The sequence below is a fragment of the Kogia breviceps genome, chromosome 9 (assembly GCF_026419965.1).
Source record: "Kogia breviceps isolate mKogBre1 chromosome 9, mKogBre1 haplotype 1, whole genome shotgun sequence".
NCBI lineage: Eukaryota > Metazoa > Chordata > Mammalia > Artiodactyla > Physeteridae > Kogia > Kogia breviceps.
This window is the reverse complement of record NC_081318.1, coordinates 55,488,240-55,514,981: the sequence shown is the minus strand read 5'-3', so window position 1 is coordinate 55,514,981 and position 26,742 is coordinate 55,488,240. Positions and strand designations below refer to the sequence as shown.

General features: G+C 38.1%; 1 protein-coding gene across 6 annotated transcripts in view; it reads right to left on the bottom strand.

The window, feature by feature from the left end:
• CDK14 (cyclin dependent kinase 14) overlaps nt 1-26,742 on the bottom strand; it is a 599,292-nt gene that overhangs the window by 415,814 nt on the left and 156,736 nt on the right. For all 6 annotated transcript variants that reach the window (XM_059073929.2, XM_067042484.1, XM_067042485.1 and 3 more), the window contains one exon: nt 6,091-6,185. In XM_059073929.2, the coding sequence (XP_058929912.1) occupies nt 6,091-6,185 (95 nt within the window). The remainder of the gene's footprint in view (nt 1-6,090; nt 6,186-26,742) is intronic.

The window sequence follows — 26,742 nt, the reverse complement described above, 5'->3', positions numbered from 1 at the left end:
TTCTTCAAACTCCTCCTGATAGTGTTTCAGTGGAGATGACCTTCAGGGCCAGCAGTAAGAGCCACCTCTTTAATCTCACATATTCCGAAAAGGTGGCTGACTGCTGCCGCCTTTCTTCTTGCTGCTGCTTGTTTTAATTAACAGTATTTCTTCCTCCTATTTCTCCTGCAGCTTTGAAGAGCTCTTTGAAATGTATTTAGTGTATTTCAGTATTGGTTTGGCCTGGTCTCTTAATTTATGAGGTCGTTGAATTCAAGTTCAATGATTCAGCACACACTGGCAGAATGAACTGCTAAAAGAAGACTGGCATTTTCAATCACATAAATCTCGTGTTACATAAAGTGACCAAATTCCTCCATTGTTCTTATGGACCTCTGAGATAACAATTTACAGCTGGCACAGACCAGTTTGGGCCGGCTCCTCTGTTTAGCAGGCTCCCGCAGGAGTAAGGCTTTGGCATCTTCACCTCAACAGAAACTGAAGATAAGCAGGAAAAAATGACCAGAAACCAGGGTCATCTGTGGGAGGACTTAGTCTGAGTAAGTCCAATACTCTAATTCCAGAGATGGAACAAAGAGCAAACTTTTTCTTTCTGTAAATGACACTAGAAGCATGAGAAAGTCAAAAGCAAGCAGCTACAGCCTCGCACTCCTTTAAAGTAGGAAGGAAAAGAGAGGAGTCTGTCCCGGGCAAGAGTAAAGGTTTATAGCTTCTCACCACTCGGGGCAGGGTCTGGAACCTGGGAGAACTGGGGGTTCAGGCATGGGGCCAGGGGGAACTCGGGTGCACTCCACCCGCAGATCCCAGTGTGCTGAGGAACACACAAGTCCCACCATACTCCAAGTTTGGGAGTTGAGGGGGCTGGTGCTCATAGCTCTTACCTACAACAGCCAGGCATTCGTGGGTGCTCACATATAAACAACCCACCAACCCGTCCAAATTATACTGTCTAATGCCAGTCCCACTGGAACACTCAAACATAACACTTTCGCTTTTATCAAAATTTGCACAAAAATTCAAATAAATAATTAAATTTACTTTAAGGCCCGCAGGCTTTAACAGATTTTGTGAAGAGTCTGGCGAAAATTTCATTATATGTGGTCAGAGGACCAAGTCCCAAAAGAAAACTCTCCCAAGGAGTCCTACAAATATACACAGTGATGAGGGAGGCCTGATTTAAAAGCACGTGAGGCTGTGAATTCAGTCACCACTGGAGAGCACACATTTAAAATACTTTAGTCAAACTCATCCTCTCTTCCTTTTGAAACCCCACAGCATTTCACCTGGGCCTTTCTTACTGCATTCTTATATAGAATACACTATGTTCTAACTTATACAGAGTTCTTTATGTATATGGACCATCTCCCATCAAGATTATTAAGTTTCCTGAGGGCAGATCTGTATCTAAATTCTTTCTTTTTCACCTACAGCATAGAAGGGGCATAAAAACAACATAACAAACACTCATCATTAATTAAATAAGCTAAAAAACTGTTAACGAGTCTCTTAATGTATTGATACAAATGTCCTTGGGAAACAGATGATTTCAAGGAGCTGAACTAAAGACATTTTTAAATGCCACATGTTTTAAAATGTAGCATATTATATACACTGCATGATTTTTTAAAATCCTATATTAAATGCTACAGGGATTTAGAAGAGAGAACATAACCAAGAAATCAAACCAGGATAAAGATTAGTAGCAAGAGTGATGATAAACAGCCTCCCTTCCCCAGACAGAAACACACACATGCACAAAGAAAGTATTAAGAAGCTGGAGAGCACTGGTTTAAAAACAAAACAAAACCAATCTCTACTCAAATATAAAACTGTGAGAAGTTCAAAGCTTTTTTTTTTTAAATAGGAAAACTTATTTGTGAGTGTTGTATGTTGATATGGTTGCAGTTAACCAGCCACATTCTTTAGAGGCAAGCTCATTAACAAGGGAGCTACACAGCACAGGAATCTCAGTCAACTTCTCCCCAACCTATGTATCCTTACAGGAATAAGAAACTCAAGAGAATTCAAGAGTAATAAAAAGTCTTTGTACTTCTTCTCAGGTTTCTAAACAATGGCTGACAGCAACTGTATCAAAGTCAACAATTACACAAATCTTTTGATGGGGGGGGATATCCTTTGCTCATATATTTGAACCATGAAATAAAAGATGACTTACATATATCATAAATGGAGATGAAGAAGAATATTATCATGAACACAATGCCAAATTAGTGAGGTTTGAAATTAATAAGTGTTATAGATTGAATTGTATCCTCCAAAAAAGACATGTTGAAGTTCTAACCCCTAAAACCTCAGAATGTGACCTTATTTGGAAATAGGGTCTTTACAGAAGTAATCAAGCTAAAATGAGGTCATTACAGTGGGCCCTAATCCAAAATGACTAGTAGTCTTATAAAAAGGGGAAATTTGGATGTGGAGACAAACACACGGAGAGAGAGAGAACACCATATGACCATGAAGGTGGACATCAGGGTGATGCATCTACAAGCCAGGAATGCCAAAGATTGCCAGCAATCGCAGAAGCTAGGAGAGAGGCATGGAACAGATTCTCCCTTACACGACCAACCCTCAGAAAGAAACCAACCCTGCCAATACCTTGATCTTAGATCTAGCCTCCAGAACTAAGAGATGATACATTTCTGTTGTTTTAGCCACCCACTCTATGGTATTTGTTTTAGCAGTCCTAGCAAACGAATACAATGAGGTTTATGGCAAAATCCAAACCTGACACCTGTAATTCAATACACATATATACAAAATGCTCACCAACTGAGTATCAGGGGTATCTCTACAAATGCCATGCAGCTTTTTTTTTCTTTTTTTTTGCAGTATGCCCACCTCTCACTGCTGTGGTCTCTCCCGTTGCGGAGCACAGGCTCCGGACGCGCAGGCTCAGCAGCCATGGCTCACGGGCCCAGCCGCTCTGCGGCACGTGGGATCCTCCCAGACCGGGGCATGAACCCGTGTCCTCTGCATCGGCAGGCGGATTCTCAACCACTGCGCCACCAGAAAAGCCCTGCCATGCAGCTTTGTTGCAAGATAACGATAGCTGCTCTTGGGGTAGATGCTAAAGATAACGTTTACAGATGGAGGCAGGCTAGAACTTCCAAAACTATGTTGAATAAGAGTGGTGAGAGTGGGCAGCCTTGTCTTGTTCCTGATCTTAGTGGAAATGGTTTCAGTTTTTCACCATTGAGAACGATGCTGGCTGTGGGTTTGTCATATATGGCCTTTATTATGTTGAGGAAAGTTCCCTCTGTGCCTACTTTCTGCAGGGTTTTTATCATAAATGGGTGTGGAATTTTGTCAAAAGCTTTCTCTGCATCTATTGAGATGATCATATGGTTTTTCTCCTTCAGTTTGTTGATTTTGTGTATCACGTTGATTGATGTGCATATATTGAAGAATCCTTGCATTCCTGGGAATAACCCCACTTGATCATGGTGTATGATCCTTTTAATGTGCTGTTGGATTCTGTTTGCTAGTATTTTGTTGAGGATTTGAGGGGGAAGGGTAAGCTGTGACGAAGTGAGAGAGTGGCATGGACATATATACACTACCAAATGTAAAACAGATAGCTAGTGGGAAGCAGCTGCATAGCACAGGGAGATCAGATCGGTGCTTTGTGTCCACCTAGAGGGGTGGGATAGGGAGGGTGGGAGACGCAAGAGGGAAGAGATATGGGGACATATGTATATGTATAACTGATTCACTTTGTTATACAGCAGAAACTAACACACCATTGTAAAACAGTTATACTCCAATAAAGATGTTAAAAAAAAAAAAAAAAAGATGGAGGCAGGGATGCAGACAGCTACGGGAAAGCAGTGAGGCGTACTGGAACAAGGCTCCTAACATTCAGTTGACTCTTTAAATTACGCAGTGCTTCAGGAGACACACCAAACTCAGCTCTCTTAATGTTGCTAGATGGCACGTAACTGTTGTTCTGTGGCCTTACCTTGCCACCATAAAGCAAATAAGCACAAGCAGCCTGTCATCTCCTAAAGCAGGTGAGTGGTCAATGGCTTTCATCTCCAGCTGGAGGAAATTAAATAGTACATGTGACCAGCAAGCTTTAAACTGCTTGAGAAATGCTGACAAGATACATTGAGACCTGCTGGAGTGAAAAGTATTAACTGTCCAGAACTATCCTTCTCAAAGATTGCAGCTACTTAAAAGACAGTCTTTCTTTTATTTGGGCATAATAAACAGAGAATGTTTCAACTATCTTTCAAGATTTTATCATAAATCTTAAACATTTAATAGAGTTATTATCTTGCATTTGGAAATTAGCTGAGCATATCTTTGGTGGGAAGGCACTTCAAAATGATTGGTTTATTTCCTTATAATGAAATCATATGTTTGCTTCTGTCTGATTCACCATTAAAACAAATCAGAGCATCTGGGAGAACCATCTTGAATACTCAACAAGGACCAAGTCTTTCCAAGAAGGCCTTATCCTGTGGAAGCAGTATGTAAAATGGTTAGGAAAAGATGACCTCATACCAGAAAGACAGGAGCCAAGACAAGTTCTGTCACTAATAACCTGTACTGACTTGGAAAAGTGATTAAATTTCTCTAAGCACCAAGATGTCTGGTCCAGCAGAGATGACAATAATATAAAAATGGGACCATTCTTATAGAGTGTTGTGAAGAAAAAATGAGACAATGAATATACCATATTTTATACAAAATAATTGCTTAATCCAGTATAGTTATCGTCACTTTATTAACATGAAAGGTACAAGTAATTTTTACACAGTAGAGTACTATTTTTCCTTAGGAAAAAATGCAAAAACTTGGGACACAACCACGATTGAAATTAACTCAACCATTTATGCCATTACCATGACATTCCATAATGCTTAAGAGACACAGTGAAGTCAATAACAGCCCTCTAGATTTTTTTTTCCTTCCCCATCATATTTTTTTTCTATTCAAATTTTTTAAAGGCTTTTTTTTGGGGCAAATGTCTAAGAGTCAAAATTAATACTTAATTTTGACCTACAGCATTTCTGAATTTCCTTACTTACATATCTTACTTTATCAGGAATATTGCTTCATCTTCTTAACTTGAAAACTATGAACAAAGGTATAAGACTACATTCCAGAAAAGCCAAAGAGTACCTAAATAAGCACATAGTCAAAATTTCCAATCATGTGTTTAGAATGATCCTTCAGAGAATTATCTTCTCTATCTCTTTAATTACTTAGTTTAGTTAGTAATTCAATTACTGCTGAGTAATTAGTTAGAATTTCCTATCTTATACAATGACTTAAAAGGGAGACAATAACAAGGATAGTTTAGAAAAAATTTTTTCAACACTATTTGGTATTGTTATTAAGGTAAAATGAGGCTTTTGTCTCTTGTAGTTATTTCAAGAAGAGTATTAAAAATTTCTACAAGCTACATGCCACCAAATCTGTGCTCTTAATCAGTATGGGAAAGGGAGGAGGCCTATCAGAAACATATAGGGGCAAGCTTTTTAAGAACCCAAATCTGTGCCCTGACCCTGACAGAGAATGTGGGGGAAGAGGACAAAGGGGGGAACAGTTGTTTCTCTGTGTGGAAATATATGCAGCATGATACCAAAGGAGACAGGAAGAAAGAAAGAGTTTGCAGTTTGTTTAATTAAGTGACTTCTGAAAGATGGATTAAAAGCTCAACTTAAAAAGATGTCAAGAATAATCAATACATTTGGCTTGGTCAAATCAGTACTCTTATTCTTAAGCAAATGCTAAACCTCCATGAGAAATTAATCACATCATTCACCTGGAACTGAATTCTCATTTGAGGGTTCCAATGAGAGAAAGAGAAAACAAAGTTGGAAGAGAGGAAGGACAGAAAAGTTCAATTGGACAGGTCTGCAAACCTGTTTGCTCGTGGAGAAAAGCAATTCTACTGACTATTACAATTGTTAAAACAATGACAACAACAATAACAACAAAAAACCTGAGGGAGGAAAATCTATTGTGTATTAAATAAAAATCATTTAAACATACTGTTACTTAATACTAAGAGAACAGGTATATTTTACATGTGAAATATTTAAAAATTAATGAACTTACTTGCTTTTCCCTTTGTATACTGTAGCATACGATCCTTCTCCTAGTTTTTCCAGTTTTTCATATGAGTCAGCTTTTCCAAATTTGGGACTTGTTGGCTAAAAATGAAGCAGAGGGTAAACAAAACAGATTGTATCAGACTAATTAACAATGAATAACCCAACTTTGCTGAAAATGTAGATTCTGTCAGTTTTTAAATAACTTTTTTCTGATACAAGAATGTTTATTTTTAAAAACAACATAATAAATATTCAGGGTACAAAACTCAGAAAATGCAAATGAACACAGTGCAGAACTTTAAACTTACCAATAATCTAATCACCAACAGGGAGACACAATTAATATTTTGATAGCTCTTCTTCTAGTGCTATCTGTATACTGATGATTGCTTTTTAACATAAATGGGACTACACTACAGATAGTGTTTTGTAACCTGCTTTTTCTTAACTCAATATATCATAAATATTTTCCATGTTATTATACAGTCTAAATTAGGGGCTGGAAACCAGCCCACTATTTTCATATATCCCATAAACTTAGAAACGTTTTTATATTTTTTTAATGGGGGATATCTAAAAAAGAATAAAATTTCATAGCATGTGAAAATTATATGAAAAACAAATTTTAGTGTCCTGAAGTTTATTGGAACATACTCACACTCATTCATTTACATATTGTCTTATGACTTTCAAGCTACAACAAAATTATACTTGCAACAGAGATCATATAGCCAACAAAGCTGAAAATATTTACCTGACCCCTGTAGTAAATCATGACTGTATAAAATTCAGTCATACAAAGTTACTCCTCTGTTTAGCAGTAATGCAAACAGATAATCAAAATATTCAGATAACACTAATTAATACAAAATAACTTCTCTTATGTCTACATACACCAATCCTTAAGGTTTAGCTGCAACAAAATCACTCTTCCTTAAGAAACTGTACATTCCATCATGACCACAGGAGTGCTAAGAGTGAGTAGTCTCATCACTCTTTCTGTACTCAACTTCCACCGCAACGTTCACCAGTGAGAAAGAAAAAGGGAGTGTTGTCCTCCATGAGGACAAATTGCCTATTATTTTAATGTCACTATAAAAAGATATCAAAATATATTAAAAATGATAATTATATAAGGAATAAATAACATTTTAAAGGATTATGTAATCTCAGTTATAACTATATTTATAAAAAGTTACTAATGCTTGTGATACTCCGTGAGAAAGCAATTTTAGAAACCTAAGGAAAGAAATTCTTGCAGAAAGTTTATAGTACACTATTCTTGACCCTGAGCTCTTATACCACTTATGAAAAAACACAACATACTCACAATGTATCTGACTCCCATGGTTTATAAGGATACTATTTGGCTAATTGAGCGATGCTGCTTACCTCCTCCCCCACCCCAATGCCACACAGTGAATGAAAAGATATTTTTCAAAAATAATAAATTAGGAATAGGAATGTGAAACAAAAAAGTGTCAATATCTAACCAGATATTTAGAGGAATTCTAAAAGATAAAAAGTAATCAGAATGAAAACTTCAGAGGAAAGAATGGGGGAATTTAAAGCCCTAACATGTAGGGGAAGACTAGCACAGATAAAAGAAGCAGGAGTCTCTAGGTAAATATGAAACATCAACACAGGAGAACACATGATGTCCTCCCAAGCAAACTGCAGGAACATGTGAAGAGGAGACAGCAGAGAATGTGGGTATTCAGGCTAGAAGGGCAGAGCAAGGACTGAAGTAGCCAAAACCCAGAGAAAGGGTGACATCTCCCATTGCCAAACTACAATCCCTGCCTCTCTCACACAATCACTAGAGACAATTTACAGAAAATAGAATAAGCTGACAGCAATTCTAAAATACAAAAATGAGTACACAACCAAAAATCACAAATCATTTCAGCAACACCAACAGCTTGAAAGAAAAGTATAAAATTCAATGGGCAAAGAGATAAACCCTCGCACCTATGGTCACCTAATCTATGACAAAAGAGGCAAAAATATACAATGGAGAAAAGACAGCCTCTTCAATGAGTGGTTCTGGGAAAATTGGACAGCTACATGTAAAAGAATGAAATTAGAACACTCCCTAACACCATACACAAAAATAAACTAAAAATTGACTAAAGACCTAAATGTAAGACCAGATACTACAAAACTCTTAGACGAAAACGTAGGCAGAACACTTTTTGACATAAACCACAGCAACATCTTTTTTGACCAACCTCCTAGAGTAATGAAAATTGAAACAAAAATAAACAAATGGGACATAATGAAACAAAAGCTTTTGCACAGCAAAGGAAACCATAAGCAAGATGAAAAGAAAACCCTCAGAATGAGAGGAAATATTTGCAAATGAAGCAACTGAAAAGGATTAATCTCTAAAATATACAAGTAGCTCATATAGTTCAATATCAAAAAAACAAATAACCCAATCAAAAAATGGGCAGAAGATCTAAATAGACCTTTCTCCAAAGAAGACATATAGATGTCCAACAAACATATGAAAAGATGCTCAACATCACTAATTATTAGAGAAATGCAAATCAAAACTACAATGAGGTATCACCTCACACCTGTCAGAATGGCCATCACCAAAAAATCTACAAACAATAAATGCTGGAGAGGGCGTGGAGAAAAGGGAACCCTCATACACGTTGCTGGGAATGTAAATGGATACAGCCACTATGGAGAACAGTATGGAGGTTCCTTAAAAAACTAAAAATAGAACCACCATATGACCCAGTAATCCCACTATTGGGCATTTAGCCAGAGAAAACCATAATTCAGAAAAACACATGCACCCCAATGTTCATTGCAGCACTATTTACGATAGCCAAGACATGGAAGCAACCTAAAGGTCCATCAACAGAGGAATGGATAAAGAAGATGTGGTACATATATACAATGGAATATTACTCAGCTATAAAAAGGAATGAAATTGGGGGACCTTCAAGATGGCAGAGGACTAAGACGTGGAGATCACCTTCCTCCTCACAAATACATCAAAAATACATCTACATGTGGAACAACTCTTAAAGAACACCTACTGAACACTGGCAGAAGACCTCGATTTGCCAAATTGCAAGAAACTCCCCACTTGCCTGGGTAGGGCAAAGAAAAAAAGAAAAAACAGAGACAAAGGAATAGGGATGGGACCTGCACCTCTGGGAGGGAGCTATGAAGGAGGAAAAGTTTCCACACACTAGGAAGCCCCTTCACTGGTGGAGACAGGGGATGGGGGGGGTTACTTCAGTGCCATGGAGGATAGCACAGCAACAGGGGTGCAGAGGGCATAGCGGAGAGATTCCTGCACAGAGGATCAGTGCTGACCAGCATTCACTAGCCCGAGAGGCTTGTCTGCTCACGGGCTGGGATGGGTAGGGGCTGGGAGCTGAGGCTCAGACTTTGGAGGTCAGACCCCAGGGAGAGGACTGGGGTTGGCTGAGTGAACACAGCCTGAAGGGGGCTAGTGTACCACAGCTAGCCAGGAGGGAATCCGGGAAAAAGTCTGGAACAGCCTAACAGTCAAGAGACAATTGTTTTGGGGTGCACGAGGAGAGGGGACTCAGAGCACCACCTAAACGAGCACCAGAGACGGGTATGAAATGCTAAGGCTGATGCTGCAGCCACCAAGAAGCCTGTGTGCAAGCACAGGTCACTATCCACACCTCCCGTCCAGGGAGCCTGTGTAGCCTGCCACTGCCAGGGTCCTGTGATCCAGGGACAACTTCCCCGGGAGACCTCAGCCTGTTGCAATGTCACACTGTCCTCTGCCACCACAGGTTCACTCCACATTCCATACTCCCTCCCCCCAGCCTGCATGAGCCAGAGCCCCCTAATCAGCTGCTACTTTAACCCAGTCCTATCTGGGAAGGAACAAATGTCCTCAGATGACCTGTATGCAGAGGTGGGGCCAAATCCAAAGCTGAACCCCAGAAGCTGTGTGAACAAAGAACAGAAATGGAAATTTCTCCCAGCAGCCTCAGGAGCAGCAGATTAAATCTCCACAGTCAACTTGATGTACCCACCATCTCTGGAATACCTGAATAGACAAAGAATCATCCCAAAATTGAGGCAGTGGACTTTGGGAGCAACTGTAGACTTGGGGTTTGCTTTCTGCATCTAATTTGTTTCTGGTTTTATGTTTATCTTAGTTTAAATATATAGCTTATTATCATTGGTAGATGGGTTTATTGAATTAGTTCCTCTCTTCCATTTTTTTGTTTTCTTTTTAATATATATATGTATTTTTTCCTTTTCCTCTTTTTCTGAGTGTGTAAGTGTATGCTTCTTTGTGTGATTTTCTCTGTATAGCTTTTCTTTTATTTTAATATCTTTATTGGAGTATAACTGCTTTACAATGGTGTGTCAGTTTCTGCTTTATAACAAAGTAAATCAGTTATACATATACAAATGTCCCCATATCTCTTCCCTCTTGCATCTCCCTCCCTCCAACCCTCCATATCCCACCCCTCTATGTGGTCACAAAGCACCAAGCTGATCTCCCTGTGCTATGCGGCTGCTTCCCACTAGCTATCTGTTTTACGTTTGGTAGCATATATATGTCCATGCCACTCTCTCACTTTGTCCCAGCTTACCCTTCCACCTCCCCGTATCCTCAAGTCCATTCTCTAGTAGGTCTGCATCTTTATTCCCATCTTGCCCCTAGGTTCCGCTGACCATTTTCTTTTGATTCCATATATATGTGTTAGCATATGATATTTGTTTTTCTCTTTCTGACTTACTTCACTGTATGACAGACTCTAGGTCCATCCACCTCACTACAAATAACTCAATTTTGTTTCCTTTTATGGCTGAGTAATATTCCATTGTATATATGTGCCACATCTTCTTTATCCATTCATCTATCGATGGACACTTAGGTTGCTTCCATGTCCTGGCTGTTGTAAATAAAGCTTCAGTGAACATTCTGGCACATGACTCTTTCTGAATTATGGTTTTCTCAGGGTATATGCCCAGTATTGGGATTGCTGGGTCGTATGGTAGTTCTATTTTTAGTTTTTTAAGGAACGTCCATACTGTTCTCCATAGCGGCTGTATCAATTTACATTCCCACCAACAATGCAAGAGGGTTCCCTTTTCTCCACACTCTTTCCAGCATTTATTGTCGGTAGATTTTTTTATGATGGCCATTCTGACTGGTGGGAGATGACACCTCATTGTAGTTTTGATTTGCATTTCTCTTATGATTAATGATGTTGAGCATTATTTCATGTGTCTGTTGGCAATCTATATATATTCTTTGCAGAAATGTCTATTTAAGTCTTCTGCCCATTTTTGGATTGGGTGGTTTGCTTTTTTAATGTTGAGCTGCATGAGCTGCTTGTATATTTTGGAGATTAATCCTTTGTCAGTTGCTTCATTTGCAAATATTTTCTCCCATTCTGAAGGTTGTCTTTTTGTCTTGTTTATGGTAACCTTTGCTTTGCAAAAGCTTTTAAGTTTCATTAGGTCCCACTTGTTTATTTTTGTTTTTATTTCCATTTCTCTAGGAGGTGGGTCAAAAAGGATCTTACTGTGATTGATGTCATAGAGTGTTCTGCCTATGTTTTCCTCTAAGAGTGTGATGGTGTCTGGCCTTACATTTAGGTCTTTAATCCATTTTGAGTTTATTTTTGTGTATGGTGTTAGGGAGTGTTCTAATTTCATTCTTTTACATATACCTCTCCAGTTTTCCCAGCACCACTTATTGAAGAGGCTGTCTTTTCTTCACTGTATACTCTTCCCTCCTTTATCAAAGATAAGGTGACCATATGTGCATGGGTTTATCTCTGGGCTTTCTATCCTGTTCCATTCATCTATATTTCTGTTTTTGTGCCAGTACCATACTGTCTTGATTACTGTAGCTTTGTAGTATAGTCTGAAGTCAGGAAGCCTGATTCCTCCAGCTCCATTTTTCTTTCTCAAGATTGCTTTGGCTATTCGGGGTCTTTTGTGTTTCCATACAAATTGTGAAATATTTTGTTCTGGTTCTGTGAAAAATGCCATTGGTAGTTTGATAGGGATTGCATTGAATTTGTAGATTGCTTTGGGTAGTAGAGTCATTTTCACAATGTTGATTCATCCAATCTAAGAACATGGCATATCTCTCCATCTGTTTGTATCATCTTTAATTTCTTCCATCAGTGTCCTATAGTTTTCTGCATAAAGGTCTTTTGTCTCCTTAGGTAGGTTTATTCCTAGGTATTTTATTCTTTTTGTAGCAGTGGTAAATGGGAATGTTTCCTTAATTTCACTTTCAGATTTTTCATCATTAGTGTATAGGAATGCAAGAGATCTCTGTGCATTAATTTTGTATTCTGCTACTTTACCAAATTCATTCATTAACTCTAGTAGTTTTCTGGTAGCATCTTTAGGATTCTCTATGTATAGTAGCATGTCATCTGCAAACACTCTGTAGAGCTTTGCTTTTACCATTTGTCCTAGGGTTCTGTCTGTCCTTCTTTTTCTTTTTTTTTTTTGGCATACTGTCTAGCGCTTGTTATCACAGTGGATTTGTTTTCTGGTTTTGTTGCTCTCGTCTTCGTTTCTTTTTTGTTTATTACTTTTTTACTTTTGAATTTTTCATAAAATTTTTATCTTTTATTTTCATTATTTTATTTTATTTTACTTACTTTTTTTCTTTCACTCTTTCTTTTTTTTTTTCTCCCTTTTCTTCTGAGCCGTGTGGCTGACAGTGTCTAGGTGCTCCAGCTGGGTGTCAGGCCTGAACTTCTGAGGTAGGAGAGCTGAATTCAGGACATTGGTCCACCAGAGACCTCCCAGCCCCACGTAGTATAAAAAGGTGAAAGCTCTCCCAGAGATCTTCATCTTGATGCTAAGACCCAAATCCACTCAACGACCAAAAAGCTACTGTGCTGGACACCCTATGCCAAAAAACAAGCAACACAGGAAACAACCCCACCCATTAGCAGAGAGGATGCCTAAAATCAAAATAAGGTCACAGACACCCTGAAACACACCATCATCATCAGACATGGTCCTGCCCACCAGAAAGACGAGATCCAGCCTCATCCACCAGAACACAGGCACCAGACCCCTCCAACAGCAAGCCTACACAATCCACTGAACCAAACTTACCCAGAGGGCACACATCAAGAACAACGGGAACTAAGAACCTGAAGCCTGAGAAAAGGAGACCCCAAACACAGTAAGTGAAGCAAAATAAGAAGACAGAGAAATACACATCAGATGAAGAAGCAAGGTAAAAAAACAATCAGACAAAACAAATGAAGAGGAAATAGGCAGTCTCCCTGAAAAAGAATTCAGAGTACTGATAGTAAAGAGGAGCCAAAATCTTGGAAACAGAATGGAGAAAATACAAGAAACGTTTAAAAAGGACCTAGAAGAACTATTGAGAAAACACACAATGATGAAAAACACAATAAAAGAAATTTAAAATACTCTAGAAGGAATCAATAGCAGAATAACTGTGTCAGAAGAACGGATAAGTGACCTGGAAGATAAAATAGTGGAAATAACTACCACAGAGAAGAATAAAGAAAAAAGAATGAAAAGAATTGAGGACAGTCTCAGAAACCTCTGGAACAACATTAAACGCACCAATGTTCGAATTATAGGGGTCCTAGAGAAGAAGAGAAAAAGAAAGGGTCTGAGAAAATATTTGAAAAGATTATAGTCGCAAACTTCCCTGACATGGGAAAGGAAATAATCAATTCCAGGAAGCACAGACAGTCCCATACAGGACAAATCCAACGAGAAACACACCAAGACACATATTAATCAAACTATCAAAAATTAAATACAAAGAAAAAATATTTAAAACAGCAAGGGAAAAACAAAAAATAACATACAAGGGAATCTCCATAAGGTTAACAGCTGATCTTTCAGCAGAAATTCTGCAAGCCAGAAGGGAGTGGCAGCACATATTTAAAGTGATGAAAGGGAAAAACCTACCAACAAGATTACTCTATCAGTAAGGTTCTCATTCAGATTCAAGGGGAAATTAAAAACTTTACAGACAAGCGAAAGATAAGGTAATTCAGCACAACCAAACCACCTTTACAACAAATGCTAAAGGAACTTCCCTAGGCAGGAAACACAAAAGAAGGAAAAGACCTACAATAACAAACCCAAAACAATTAAGGAAATGGTAATAGGATCATACATATTGATAACTACCTTAAATGTAAATGGATTAAGTGCTCCAACCAAAAGACATAGAGGGGCTGAATGGATTAAAAAAAAATACCCATATATATGCTGTCTACAAGAGACCCATTTCAGACCTAGGGACACATACAGACTGAAAGTGAGGGAATGGAAAAAGATTTTTCCATGCAAATGGAAATCAAAAGAAAGCTGGAGTAGCAATTCTCATGTCAGACAAAATGACATTAAAATAAAGTCTATTACAAGAGACAAAGAAGAACACCATATAACGATCAAGGGAACAATCCAGGAGGAAGATATAACAATTGTAAATATTTATGCACCCAACATATGAGCACCTCAATACATGAGGCTAATGCCAACAGCCATAAAAGGGGAAATCGACAGTAACACACTCATAGTAGGGGACTTTAACACCCCACTTTCACCAATGGACAGATCATCCAAACTGAAAATAAATAAGGAAACACAAGCTTTAAATGACATATTAAACAAGATGGACTTAATTGATATTTATAGGACAATCCATCCAAAAACAACAGAATACAGTTTCTTCTTAAGTGCTCATGGAACATTCTCCGGGATAGATCATATCTTGGGTCACAAATCAAGCGTTGGTAAATATAAGAAAATTGAAATCATATCAAGTATCTTTTCCGACCACAACGCTATAAGACTATACATCAATTACAGGAAAAAAAACTAAGAAATACAAACACATGGGGGTTAAACAATACGCTACTAAATAACCAAGAGATCCCTGAAGAAATCAAAGAGGAAATCCAAAAATGCCTAAAACAAATAACAAAGAAAACACAACGACTCAAAACCTATGGGATGCAGAAACAGCAGTTCTAACAGGGAAGTTTATGGCAATACAATCCTACCTCAAGAAACAAGAAACATCTCAAATAAACAACCTAACCTTACACCTAAAGCAATTAGAGAAAGAAGAATGAAAAATCCCTAAAATTAGCAGAAGGAAAGAAATCATAAAGATCAGATCAGAAATAAATGAAAAGGAAATGACAGCAAACATCAATAAAACTAAAAGCTGGTTCTTTGAGAAGGTAAACAAAATTGATAAACAATTAGCCAGACTCATCAAGAAAAAAAGGGAGAAGACTTAAATCAATAGAATTAGAAATGAAAAAGGAGAAGTAACAACTGACACTGCAGAAATACAAAGGATCATGAGAGATTAATACAAGCAACCATATCCAATAAAATGGACAACCTGGAAGAAATGGACAAATTCTTAGAAAAGCACAACCATCCGAAACTGTACCAAGACAATAAGACAACCCTCAGAATGGGAGAAAATATTTGCAAATGAAGCAACTGACAAAGGATTAATCTCCAAAATATACAAGCAGCTCATGCAGCTCAATACCAAAAAAACAAACAACCCAATCCACAAATGGGCAGAAGACCTAAATAGACATTTCTCCAAAGAAGATATACAGATTGGCGACAAACACATGAAAGGATGCTCAACACCATTAGAGAAATGCAAATCAAAACTACAATGAGGTATCACCACACACTAGGTCTGAATGGCCTAGTGCAGTGGTTGAGAATCTGCCTGCCAGTGCAGGGGACATGGGTTCGAGCCCCAGTCTGGGAGGATCCCACACGCCGCAGAGCAACCAGGCCCGTGAGCCACAACTACTGAGCCTGCGCATCTGGAGCCTGTGCTCCATAACAAGAGAGGCCGTGACAGTGAGAGGCCTGCGCACCGCAATGAGGAGTGGTTCCAACTTGCCACAACTAGAGAAAGCCCTCACAGAGAAACGAATACCCAACACAGCCATAAATAAATAAATAAATACATAAATAAATTTTTTAAAAAAATAAGAGGTGGTTTGTTAGGACTAATAACTTGCTACAACTTTAAAAAAATCTACAAACAAAAAATGTTGGAGAGGGTGTGGAGAAAAGGCAACCCTCTTGTACTGTTGGTGGGAATGTAAATTGATACAGCCACTATGGAGAACAGTATGGAGGTTCCTTAAAAAACGAAAAATAGAACTACCATATGATGCAGCAATCCCACTACTGGGCATATACCCTAAGAAAACCATAATTCAAAAAGGGTCATGTACCAAAATGTTCATTGCCACTCTATTTACAATAGCCAGGACACAGAAGCAACCTAAGTGTCCATCAACAGATGAATGGATAAAGAAGATATGGCACATATATACAATGGAATATTGCTCAGCCATAAAAAGAAATGAAACTGAGTTATTTGTAGTGAGGTGGATGGACCTGGAGTCTGTCATACAGAGTGAAGTAAGTCAGAAGGAGAAAAACAAATACCATATGCTAACGCATATATATGGAATCTAAGAAAAAAATGTCATTAAGAGACTAGGGTTAGGACGGGAATAAAACACAGACCTACTAGAGCCTGGACTTGAGGATATGGGGAGGGGGAAGGGTAAGCTGTGACGAAGTGAGAGAGTGACATGGACATATATACACCACCAAATGTAAACTAGATAGTTAGTGGGAAGCAGCCGCATAACACAGGGAAATCAGCTTGGTGCTTTGTGACCACCTAGAGGGGTGGGGTAGGGAGGGAGGGAGGGAGACACAAGAGAGAGGAGATATGGAGATATATATATATATATATATATGTATAGGTGATTCACTTTGTTATACAGCAGAAACTAACACACCATTGTAAAGTACTTATACTCCAATAAAGATCTTTAAGAAATAAATAAATAAAGATATCAGGTATATCCTAACTCTGAAAAACAAAGGTCATGAAATTGGGTCATTTGTGAGACGTGGATGGACCTAGAGAGTGTCATACAGAGTGAAGTAAGTCACAAAGAGAAAAGCAAATATTATATAATAACGTGTATATGTGGAATGTAGAAAAATGGTATAGATGATCTAAGTTGCAAAGCAAAGAGACAGAGATGTAGAGAACAAATTTGTGGATGCCAAGGGGGAAAAGGGTGGGGTGGGAGGCATTGGGAGACTGGGATTGACACATATACATTATTGACACTGTGTATAAAATGGACAACTGATGGAAACATGCTGTATAGCACAGGTAACTCACCTAGCACACTGTGGTAACCTAAACTGGAGGGAAGTCCAAAAGGAAGAGGATATCTTTATGTGTGTGGCTGATTCATTTTGTTGTGCAGTGGAGGCTAACACAACATTGTAAAGTAGCCATACTCCATTAAAAAAAAAAAAATTCAGTGACTTCCCTGGTGGTGCAGTCGTTAAGAATCTTCCTGCCAATGCAGGGGACACAAGTTTGAGCCCCGGTCCGGGAAGACCCCACATGCTGCGGAGCAACTAAGCTCGTAAGCCACAACAACTGAGCATGTGCTGTAGAGCCCGCGAGCCACAACTACCGAGCCCTTGCGCCACAACTACTGAAGCCTATGTGACTAGAGCCCATGCTCTGCAACAAGCGAAGCCACCACAATGAGAAGCCTGCACACAGCAACTAAGAGCAGCTCCCACTCGCTGCAACTAGAGAAAGCCAGTGCGTAGCAATGAAGACCCAACACAGCCAAACTAAATTAATTAATTAATTTTAAAAAAAACCTCAATGGGCAAATAAGTTAAACCCTGGTAAGAAAGTTGACACTGCAAAAGTAATAATAACTTTGAATAAAAATAACCAGTATCTTAAGAGAGATCTTTAAGAAGATATTACATCCTTTGAAAAGAAACAGAGATTTAGAGATTAAATATTTCATCAGCAAAATAAAACATGTATGGGCAGTGACTAAAAGAATGTACATAGCTGAAAAAGTAAAATGTTCAATGTTTGAACAGAATTTTCCCAGAAAGCTCTAGGGAGAGGTTACATCTAAACAGAAAAATTATTCAACAAGCATAATATTTTTTTACACAACAATGGCTGAAAAAAAGACAACTAAGCAATACTTTTAATATGAAAAGGGAAAATGGTTTTGGATTACTAATACTCAAGATAGTTCCTCATTTGGGATGGAAATGTTGCAATTTTACCACCTACAGGAAAAAAAATAGATAAAAAATTCCATTTAATCTCAATATAAGGTGTAGTTGGAGTGATGGGTGAAGTGCAGGAAGGCAAATAACAGTAGAAAAAGAGAATAAAAGCGGCAAATAACAGTAGAAAAAGAGAATAAAAGCATGTTGGAATTTATTGGATTGTTAAGGACAGACTGCAAATACTGATTAACTCCACATGCATAAATTTTAGTGTATTTCTTAACACTTAAAAAGTAATTACTAGAATAAATATGATGTACTCATCCCAAACAAATTAAGGAGGGAAAGAATGGAAGAGAAAAGTGCAAGGAAGAAGGAAGAGGGTAAGGAATGGGAGAGTTAGAGAAGGGGCATACTCAGTAAGGAAGCATATAAAGTAGAAAATCATAAAATAAGGATGTTAAGTCCAAATATATCAATGCTTACAATAAATATAAATTTTAAAATTTCTCTATTAATATAAAGTTCTCAGATTGGAAAGACAAAGAAAATCTAGCAATGCGCTATTGAGAAGAGACAAAAAAATTAAGACAAAAGAGTAAATCTGAAAATAAAAGGGAAAATATAGCAAAAAAAAGTATTTTTGTGAAATCATGCATTATAGCAATCCTGATGGCAAAGAAGACAGAATTTACAAAACAGCAAATAGATTAAATTAGTATAGCCCATTAAAATCCACCAAGAAATTTAATAATCACAAACTAGTATGAGCCAAACAACATAGTTTTGTAGTGTATGAAACAACTGCTGGTAGCAATAAAATGAGAAATTGTCAGATCCACAGTGATAATGGGAGACAGACATACAACACTCAGACATCAACAGAGCAAGCAAATGACCAATAAGTGAGATATATGGGCTTGAATAGTAGAATTAATATTTGAACCTAATATGTATATTAATATATATTTTTTTCAAGTACACATTAAACATTCACAAAAAAGGCCATAGATTAGGCCACCAAAAAAAACTCAATATTCAAAACTGAAGAAACATTTCAAGTTACTTTTTCTGAACACAATGCAATAAATTAAAAATTAAGAATAAAAGGAAAACTAAATAGTCTAGCCATATGAGTTAAAAAGAAAATCAAAATTGAAAATTCATAAATAAATATGTGGCACTGAGGACATGACATTTTAAGACTCATGGGATGCAGCTAAATCAATACATAAAAGAAAATTTACATAAATGTGCACATACTAGAAAAGAAGAAAGGTTGAAAGTATTATGATTTTAGACATTTAACTGCAGCTAGAAAAGGAACAACAAGGGACACCGTAGGAAGGAATTAATAGACAATGGACTACCTATTCTTTTCTTCAAGAAACTTGTGAAGTACCAACCATGTGTTGAGTTGAATCAAGTAAAAGTTAATGGAAAACTACATTCAAAAGAGCCTGACTAGTCCTGTGTGGGTTATGTTTTCATGCATTTTTCATCACCGAGAAACAGCTTGTGAATGTCGCACTTTACCATCACCCTCCTGAGCCCAGGTTTTAAATAGAAATTTTTAAACCTATATTAAACTTCAGTATAAAATGATCTTCAATGGGGAAAATATTGTGTTCACAGTTCTATTCTAAATTATTTAAAATCATAATGAGAAGTCTGTATGTTTGCTTTTGTGCTCCTTTAAGAATAAATTCAATCTAACTTAAAGAAAAAAGCAGCAGCAGAAAATCACCTGTTTAGTCTTATCAGAAGATAAACTGCTAATGCGTATTTAGAGCAAGGACAAGACACAGTCACACAAAATTGGTAATAGATTAGGAAGCTATTATTTTCTCTTCCTGGAAAGGCACAAACAATTTTCTAAAAATGATATATTTTACTATTCGTAAACTGCCTTATATAAGCTTATGTAATCATTTTAAGACATAGACCATACTAAAATTACTACTTGAAGAAACTGAACTGAGGAAATAAGAAAAACAAGGATAATACTCTTTTTTAGAATATATTCCATTTATCCACTAGAAAAATAAAGTAAGAGATGCTAATGGCATCTAACTGAACGGATTTGTAGGCATTAACTGCCATCGTTAAAGTACATCCTATTAACAATGTGATGGCAGAAAAATAATATTTTGCCTCATTTAGTGGAAAAACAGTCAATGTGATTTGCCTTGTGAAACTGATATGCACACATTGACAAAATTCAACACTCATTTATGATAAAAACCTTGCAGAAAGTGGGCATAGAGGGAACTTTCCTCAACATAATAAAGGCCATATATGACAAACCCACAGCTAGCATCGTTCTCAATGGTGAAAAACTGAAACCATTTCCACTAAGATCAGGAACAAGACAAGGTTGCCCACTCTCACCACTCTTATTCAACATAGTTTTGGAAGTTCTAGCCACAGCAATCAGAGAAGAAAAAGAAATAAAAGGAATCCAAATAGGAAAAGAAGAAGTAAAGCTGTCACTGTTTGCAGATGACATGATACTATACATAGAGAATCCTAAGGATGCTACCAGAAAACTACTAGAGCTAATCAATGAATTTGGTAAAGTTGCAGGATACAAAATTAATGCACAGAAATCTCTGGCATTCTTATACACTAATGATGAAAAATCTGAGAGTGAAATTAAGAAAACGCTCCCATTTACCATTGCAACAAAAAGAATAAAATATCTAGGAATAAACCTACCTAAGGAGACAAAAGACTTGTATGCAGAAAACTATAAGACACTGATGAAAGAAATTAAAGACGATACAAATAGGTGGAGAAATATACCATGTTCTTGGATTGGAAGAATCAACATTGTGAAAATGACTATACTACCCAAAGCAATCTACCGATTCAATGCAATCCCTATCAAATTACCACTGGCATTTTTTACAGAACTAGAACAAAAAATTTCACAATTTGTATGGAAACACAAAAGACCCCGAATAGCCAAAGCAATCTTGAGAACGAGAAATGGAGCTGGAGGAATTAGGCTCCCTGACTTCAGACTCTACTACAAGGCTACAGTAATCAAGACAATATGGTACTGGCACAAAAACAGAAATATAGATCAATGGAACAGGATAGAGAGCCCAGAGATAAACCCACACACATATGGTCACCTTATCTTTGATAAAGGAGGGAAGGATATACAGTGGAGAAAAGACAGCCTCTTCAATAAGTGGTGCTGGGAAAACTGGACAGCTACATGTAAAAGTATGAAATTAGAACAATCCCTAACACCACACACAAAAATAAACTCAAAATGGGTTAAAGACCTAAATGTAAGGCCAGACACTATCAAACTCTTAGAGGAAAACATAGGCAGAACACTATACGACATAAATCACAGCAAGATCCTTTTTGACCCATCTCCTAGAGAAATGGAAATAAAAACACAAATAAACAAATGGGACCTAATGAAACTTAAAAGCTTTTGCACAGCAAAGGATACCATAAACAAGACCAAAAGACAACCCTCAGAATGGGAGAAAATATTTGCAAATGAAGCAACTGACAAAGGATTAATTTCCAAAATTTATAAGCAACTCATGCAGCTCAATAACAAAAAAACAAACAACCCAATCCAAAAATGGGCAGAAGAACTAAATAGACATTTCTCCAAAGAAGATATACAGATTGCTAACAAACACATGAAAGAATGCTCAACCTCATTAATCATTAGAGAAATGCAAATCAAAACTACAATGAGATATCATCTCACACCGGTCAGATTGGCCATCATCAAAAACTCTAGAAACAATACATGCTGGAGAGGGTGTGGAGAAAAGGGAACCCTCTTGCACTGCTGGTGGGAATGTAAATTGATACAGCCGCTATGGAGAACAGTATGGAGGTTCCTTAAAAAACTACAAATAGAACTACCATACGACCCAGCAATCCCACTACTGGGCATATACCCTGAGAAAACTATAATTCAGAAAGACTCATGTACCAAAATGTTCATTGCAGCTCTATTTACAATAGCCAGGACATGGAAGCAACCTAAGTGTCCATCAACAGATGAATGGATAAAGAAGATGTGGCACATATATACAATGGAATATTACTCAGCCATAAAAAGAAATGAAACTGAGTTATTTATAATGAGGTGGATGGACCTGGAGTCTGTCATACAGAGTGAAGTAAGTCAGAAGGAGAAAAACAAATACCGTATGCTAACACATATATATGGACTCTAAGGGAAAAAAATGTCATGAAGAGGTTAGTGGTAGGACGGGAATAAATCACAGACTTACTCGATCATGGACTTGAGGATATGGGGAGAGGGAGGGGTGGGCTGTGACGAAGTGGGGGAGTGGCAGGGACATATATACACTATCAAATGTAAATTAGATAGCTGGTGGGAAGCTGCTGCATAGCACAGGGAGATCACCTCTGTGCTTTGTGACCGCCTGGGGGGGTGGGATAGGGAGGGTGGGAGAGAGGGTGATGCAAGAGGGAGGAGATGTGGGAGCATGTGTGTATGTATAACTGATTTAGTTTGTTGTAGAGGGAAAACTAACACACTATTGTAAAACAATTATACTCCAATAAAGATGTTAAAAAAAAAAAAAAAAAAAGAAAAATAATATTTTGCCTCATTTAGTGGAAAAACAGTCAATGTGATTTGCCTTGTGAAACTGATATGCACACATTGTGGAAATATACTGTAAGTTACAGATCTGTAAAATAAGAAGAATCACACACATGTAATGCCTCTCTAAAAGTTATTCTAGTCAATGAAAGAATGGGTCCATGGAACAGGACATGTCTATGAGACAGTCTGCACTTTAAGAGTTAAATTCTTGTAAAGTTCATCTCCTATTTTAAATACACAGAAATGTTCTGATTTGTAATTATTATGCATATAAATAAGGAAGCTAAATGCCAAGTGTTTAAAGAGGCCAATAATAAAATCCTTCCAATCAAATGACTACGAATAATTCAGAAGGAGAGGTCCTATTTTGTTTGATAATTAAAGTTCAGGTCTTTGGTTTGCCTTTCTTTTTTCTTGCAACTTTATTAAATCATCACATTTAACTAAAGATGCTAGATCAAGCCAAAGGTAGTCAACCCTAACATTATCTTTGGCTCTTTGATGTCAGGTGCATGCATGGATGGGAAACAGCTTTATGGAGCCACTATTCCCTGCTTACCACTTCCCTACTTAGACTGCAGGTTTGAGACAGCACTTTAGAGAAATGGAAATACAGAGGACTAGTCAGCAATTATTAACAGACACTAACTGCGTGGATACGTAGAATTTAATGAGATAATGTTAATACATTTTTCAAACAGAATAAAGGTACAGAGAACTGTCAATTGTCTGGACCAGTGGAGGGGAACATTGGCATGGATAATGAAAAAGTCAAGATAATATTCCAGCTGAATGGTGTTTGTGACCCTGCCCTGAAGGAGATGCTCCTGGCGTGCTCCAGTTCATTGTTTGTGCGATCAACAAAAACAACCAGCTAATATCAAGTGTTTACTGTGTTCCATGCTTTGAGTTTATCACTTTAAATACATCACCTAAGTTTAATCCCTGTAACACCACCCTAAAGTTGGTTCTATTAGTGCTCCCATTTGCACATGAAGAATTTAAGACTGGAGAAACAAAGTTACTCATCTAAGATCCTACAGCTAATGACAGAGCTACAATTCAAACCACGTTGATTGGAATTGAGAACATATTTCCTTTACCACTACTACATTGGCAGACTCTTTCCATGGAGACCTAACTCCCACCCAAATGGAGGAGATATTAAGTCATGCTTAAGTCTATCGTCCACTGAAACCCTATTCCTGGAAACAAGGATGGGGTTTTTTAGTCAATTTTTATAAACTGCATGAGTATACCTCAGTGTTCACTATAATGATACCACGATATGGTTATAAGAATGTCAACAGTTTTACACTGAATTCATTGAAAATTTACTTTAACCTTCATACATAACCCCTTACTTAAGATTGTTGATGACCCCCTGAATTATAGGAAAACCACAAGTAAGAACCACTGCTCTATCACATTATACTAATAATTGTGAGAGTGGGTGTGAGGGTAAGGTGGGAAGGATTCAATCAGAACTATCTGACCTCATCAAACAACAAGGATTTTTTTTTTTTTTTTTTTTTTTTTTTGTGGTACGCGGGCCTCTCACTGTTGTGGCCTCTCCCGTTGCGGAGCACAGGCTCTGGACGCGCAGGCTCAGCGGCCATGGCTCACGGGCCCAGCCGCTCCGCGGCACGTGGGATCTTCCCGGACCGGGGCACGAACCCGTGTCCCCTGCATCGGCAGGCGGATTCTCAACCACTGCGCCACCAGGGAAGCCCAACAAGGATTTTTGAAGTCAAACCTTCCTTAACTAATTTTTCTTCTGCCTTTGATCTTCACAACAGGCTCTATCATCCTGCATTTCTAACCCTTTTAGACACAGCCACACTGAGATAATTCATAGTTGATGGGTAACTTGGTTACAAAATAGATCTAGATCTAGACAGAGGGAGAGACCCAACCACCACTCATGCTAACAACCTGACAAGGGGCTAGTCCCCACAAGAAGGAGGCAATGCCAAAATGAGATCCCCAAGGATGAGCATCTGAGGACTGAAGCGGGCCTCTCATTTTCAAGTCTGCACCGTCCTCCTCTCCAAATTGAGCCTGACTGTCATGGGATGCAGATTTTTTTTTTTTTTTGGTGAGGAAGAGAGGTAAATTTGGAGAAATTTACAGAATGTATAGAGGACCTTAATCTAAACCTGAACTTCTGAAAATATGGTCTGTTGAAGCACAGCTCAATGAAATCCCTTCTAAAGTGGGCCAGCAAGACGGGCAGTCTCCTACAGCACTGCCAATAGCTCTCGCTGTGGAAGGGCACAGCTGAGTTGGAGGAGATAGTAGGAAAAGGGGAGCAAAAGTCTGTCTTGTCAGTGACAGTGCTAATTATGACCCAGGGACTAGGCCCAGGAAGAGTAGGCACTCAAAAATCATCTGAAACAAATAGGATCTGTCAAACACCTCTTGAAATATACCAATTTAAATAAAATCACATTCTTTACATTCTGCCTGAATTTTAAAGTGCCACCGTCTGGACAAAATCAGGAAGTCCAGATGATTGTGACGGTCACTGAGGCCAAGGCACTCTTGATTCCTTGATTTCAGGCATGACTCCTCACATAGACATGACCAGTATGTGAACATCAGAGAGATGTATACACAGTTGTGAAGATGTGATATTGTACAATAGTTGCTACCACAGTATTCCAAGAAATAAGAGTGACTATCCTGAGTTCCTCACCAAAATAGGGGCTGGACTGCCACACTGCTACTCGTTTTCTCCTTCCTTCTCAACTGTAGTCTTGGAGCCTATTCAAAATAACTAATACTTTCAAAGAAATAACAATAAAACAAAGATATAACATTAATCCTGGTTGTCCTTAGGTAAAGGGTTTCCTTTGATGCTTATCAGCCTTTAAAAAATCTTTAAAAATAAGAAAACCTATGTCATAAAACTCTCATGCCATTGAGTATGAAATGATCAAACCCATACACTATTGGACAGGATATAAAATGGTGTTGCACAAGAAGTGTAACCACGTCCATTTTCAGCCCAATGAGGAATCGAAAGGTAAATAGTCTTTCCATGAAAAAGAATATAATAAAATTCCCCCTCCCCCGTCACTGTAATAGGGGAGAGAACAAAAAGGCAGTAGACAGAAAGGACTCAGAATAAAACAGAATACTGTAGCATCGTGCTAAAAGAGAAAAAGAAACTATTTCCAGCTTGATCAGGAAAGAGCAAAGACCTTTTTCCAGGGCATATTGAATGGAACCAAAAGTTCCCAAAATGGGGCTTCCCTGGTGGCACAGTGGTTGAGAGTCTGCCTGCCGATGCAGGGGGACACAGGCTCGTGCCCCGGTCCAGCAAGATCCCACAGGCCACGGAGCGGCTGGGCCCGTGAGCCGTGGCCGCTGAGCCTGTGGGTCCGGAGCCTGTGCTCCACAACAGGAGGGGCCGCAACAGTGAGAGGCCCGCATGTGGCAAAAAAAAAAAAAAAAAAAAAAAGTTCCCAAAATGAAAAGAAAGCAAAGCACTTTCCACACAAAATAATATAAGTGCCCTGATATATAAGACAGACATCCCAGATTGGATCAGAAAAGGGTAAACCCAATAAGAAACTCTCAGGAAAGAGGATCTAAAGGAAGTTAATATAATAGGAGAGAAACAGTGGACATTTCCAGTTCAACATGGTGGCTTGAATATAAGTATTTATCTCTCCCCCTTACCAATCTGTACTAAAATGACAGTACTAAGTTATAACTCAGAAGGGCAAATAAAATGAATAAGGAGAAGACTGAAGACAAGATACAAACCAGAATTCTGAGATGGGAAATAAATGGACAGGAGGTCACTGACAAGGACGATGACTAAAGGTAGAAACCAGTAAGAACTAAGTCAATTCATACTTCAGAATCCCAGAAACACTCAAGAATTGGAAGTTGAACTTTAAGGAGGGGCTA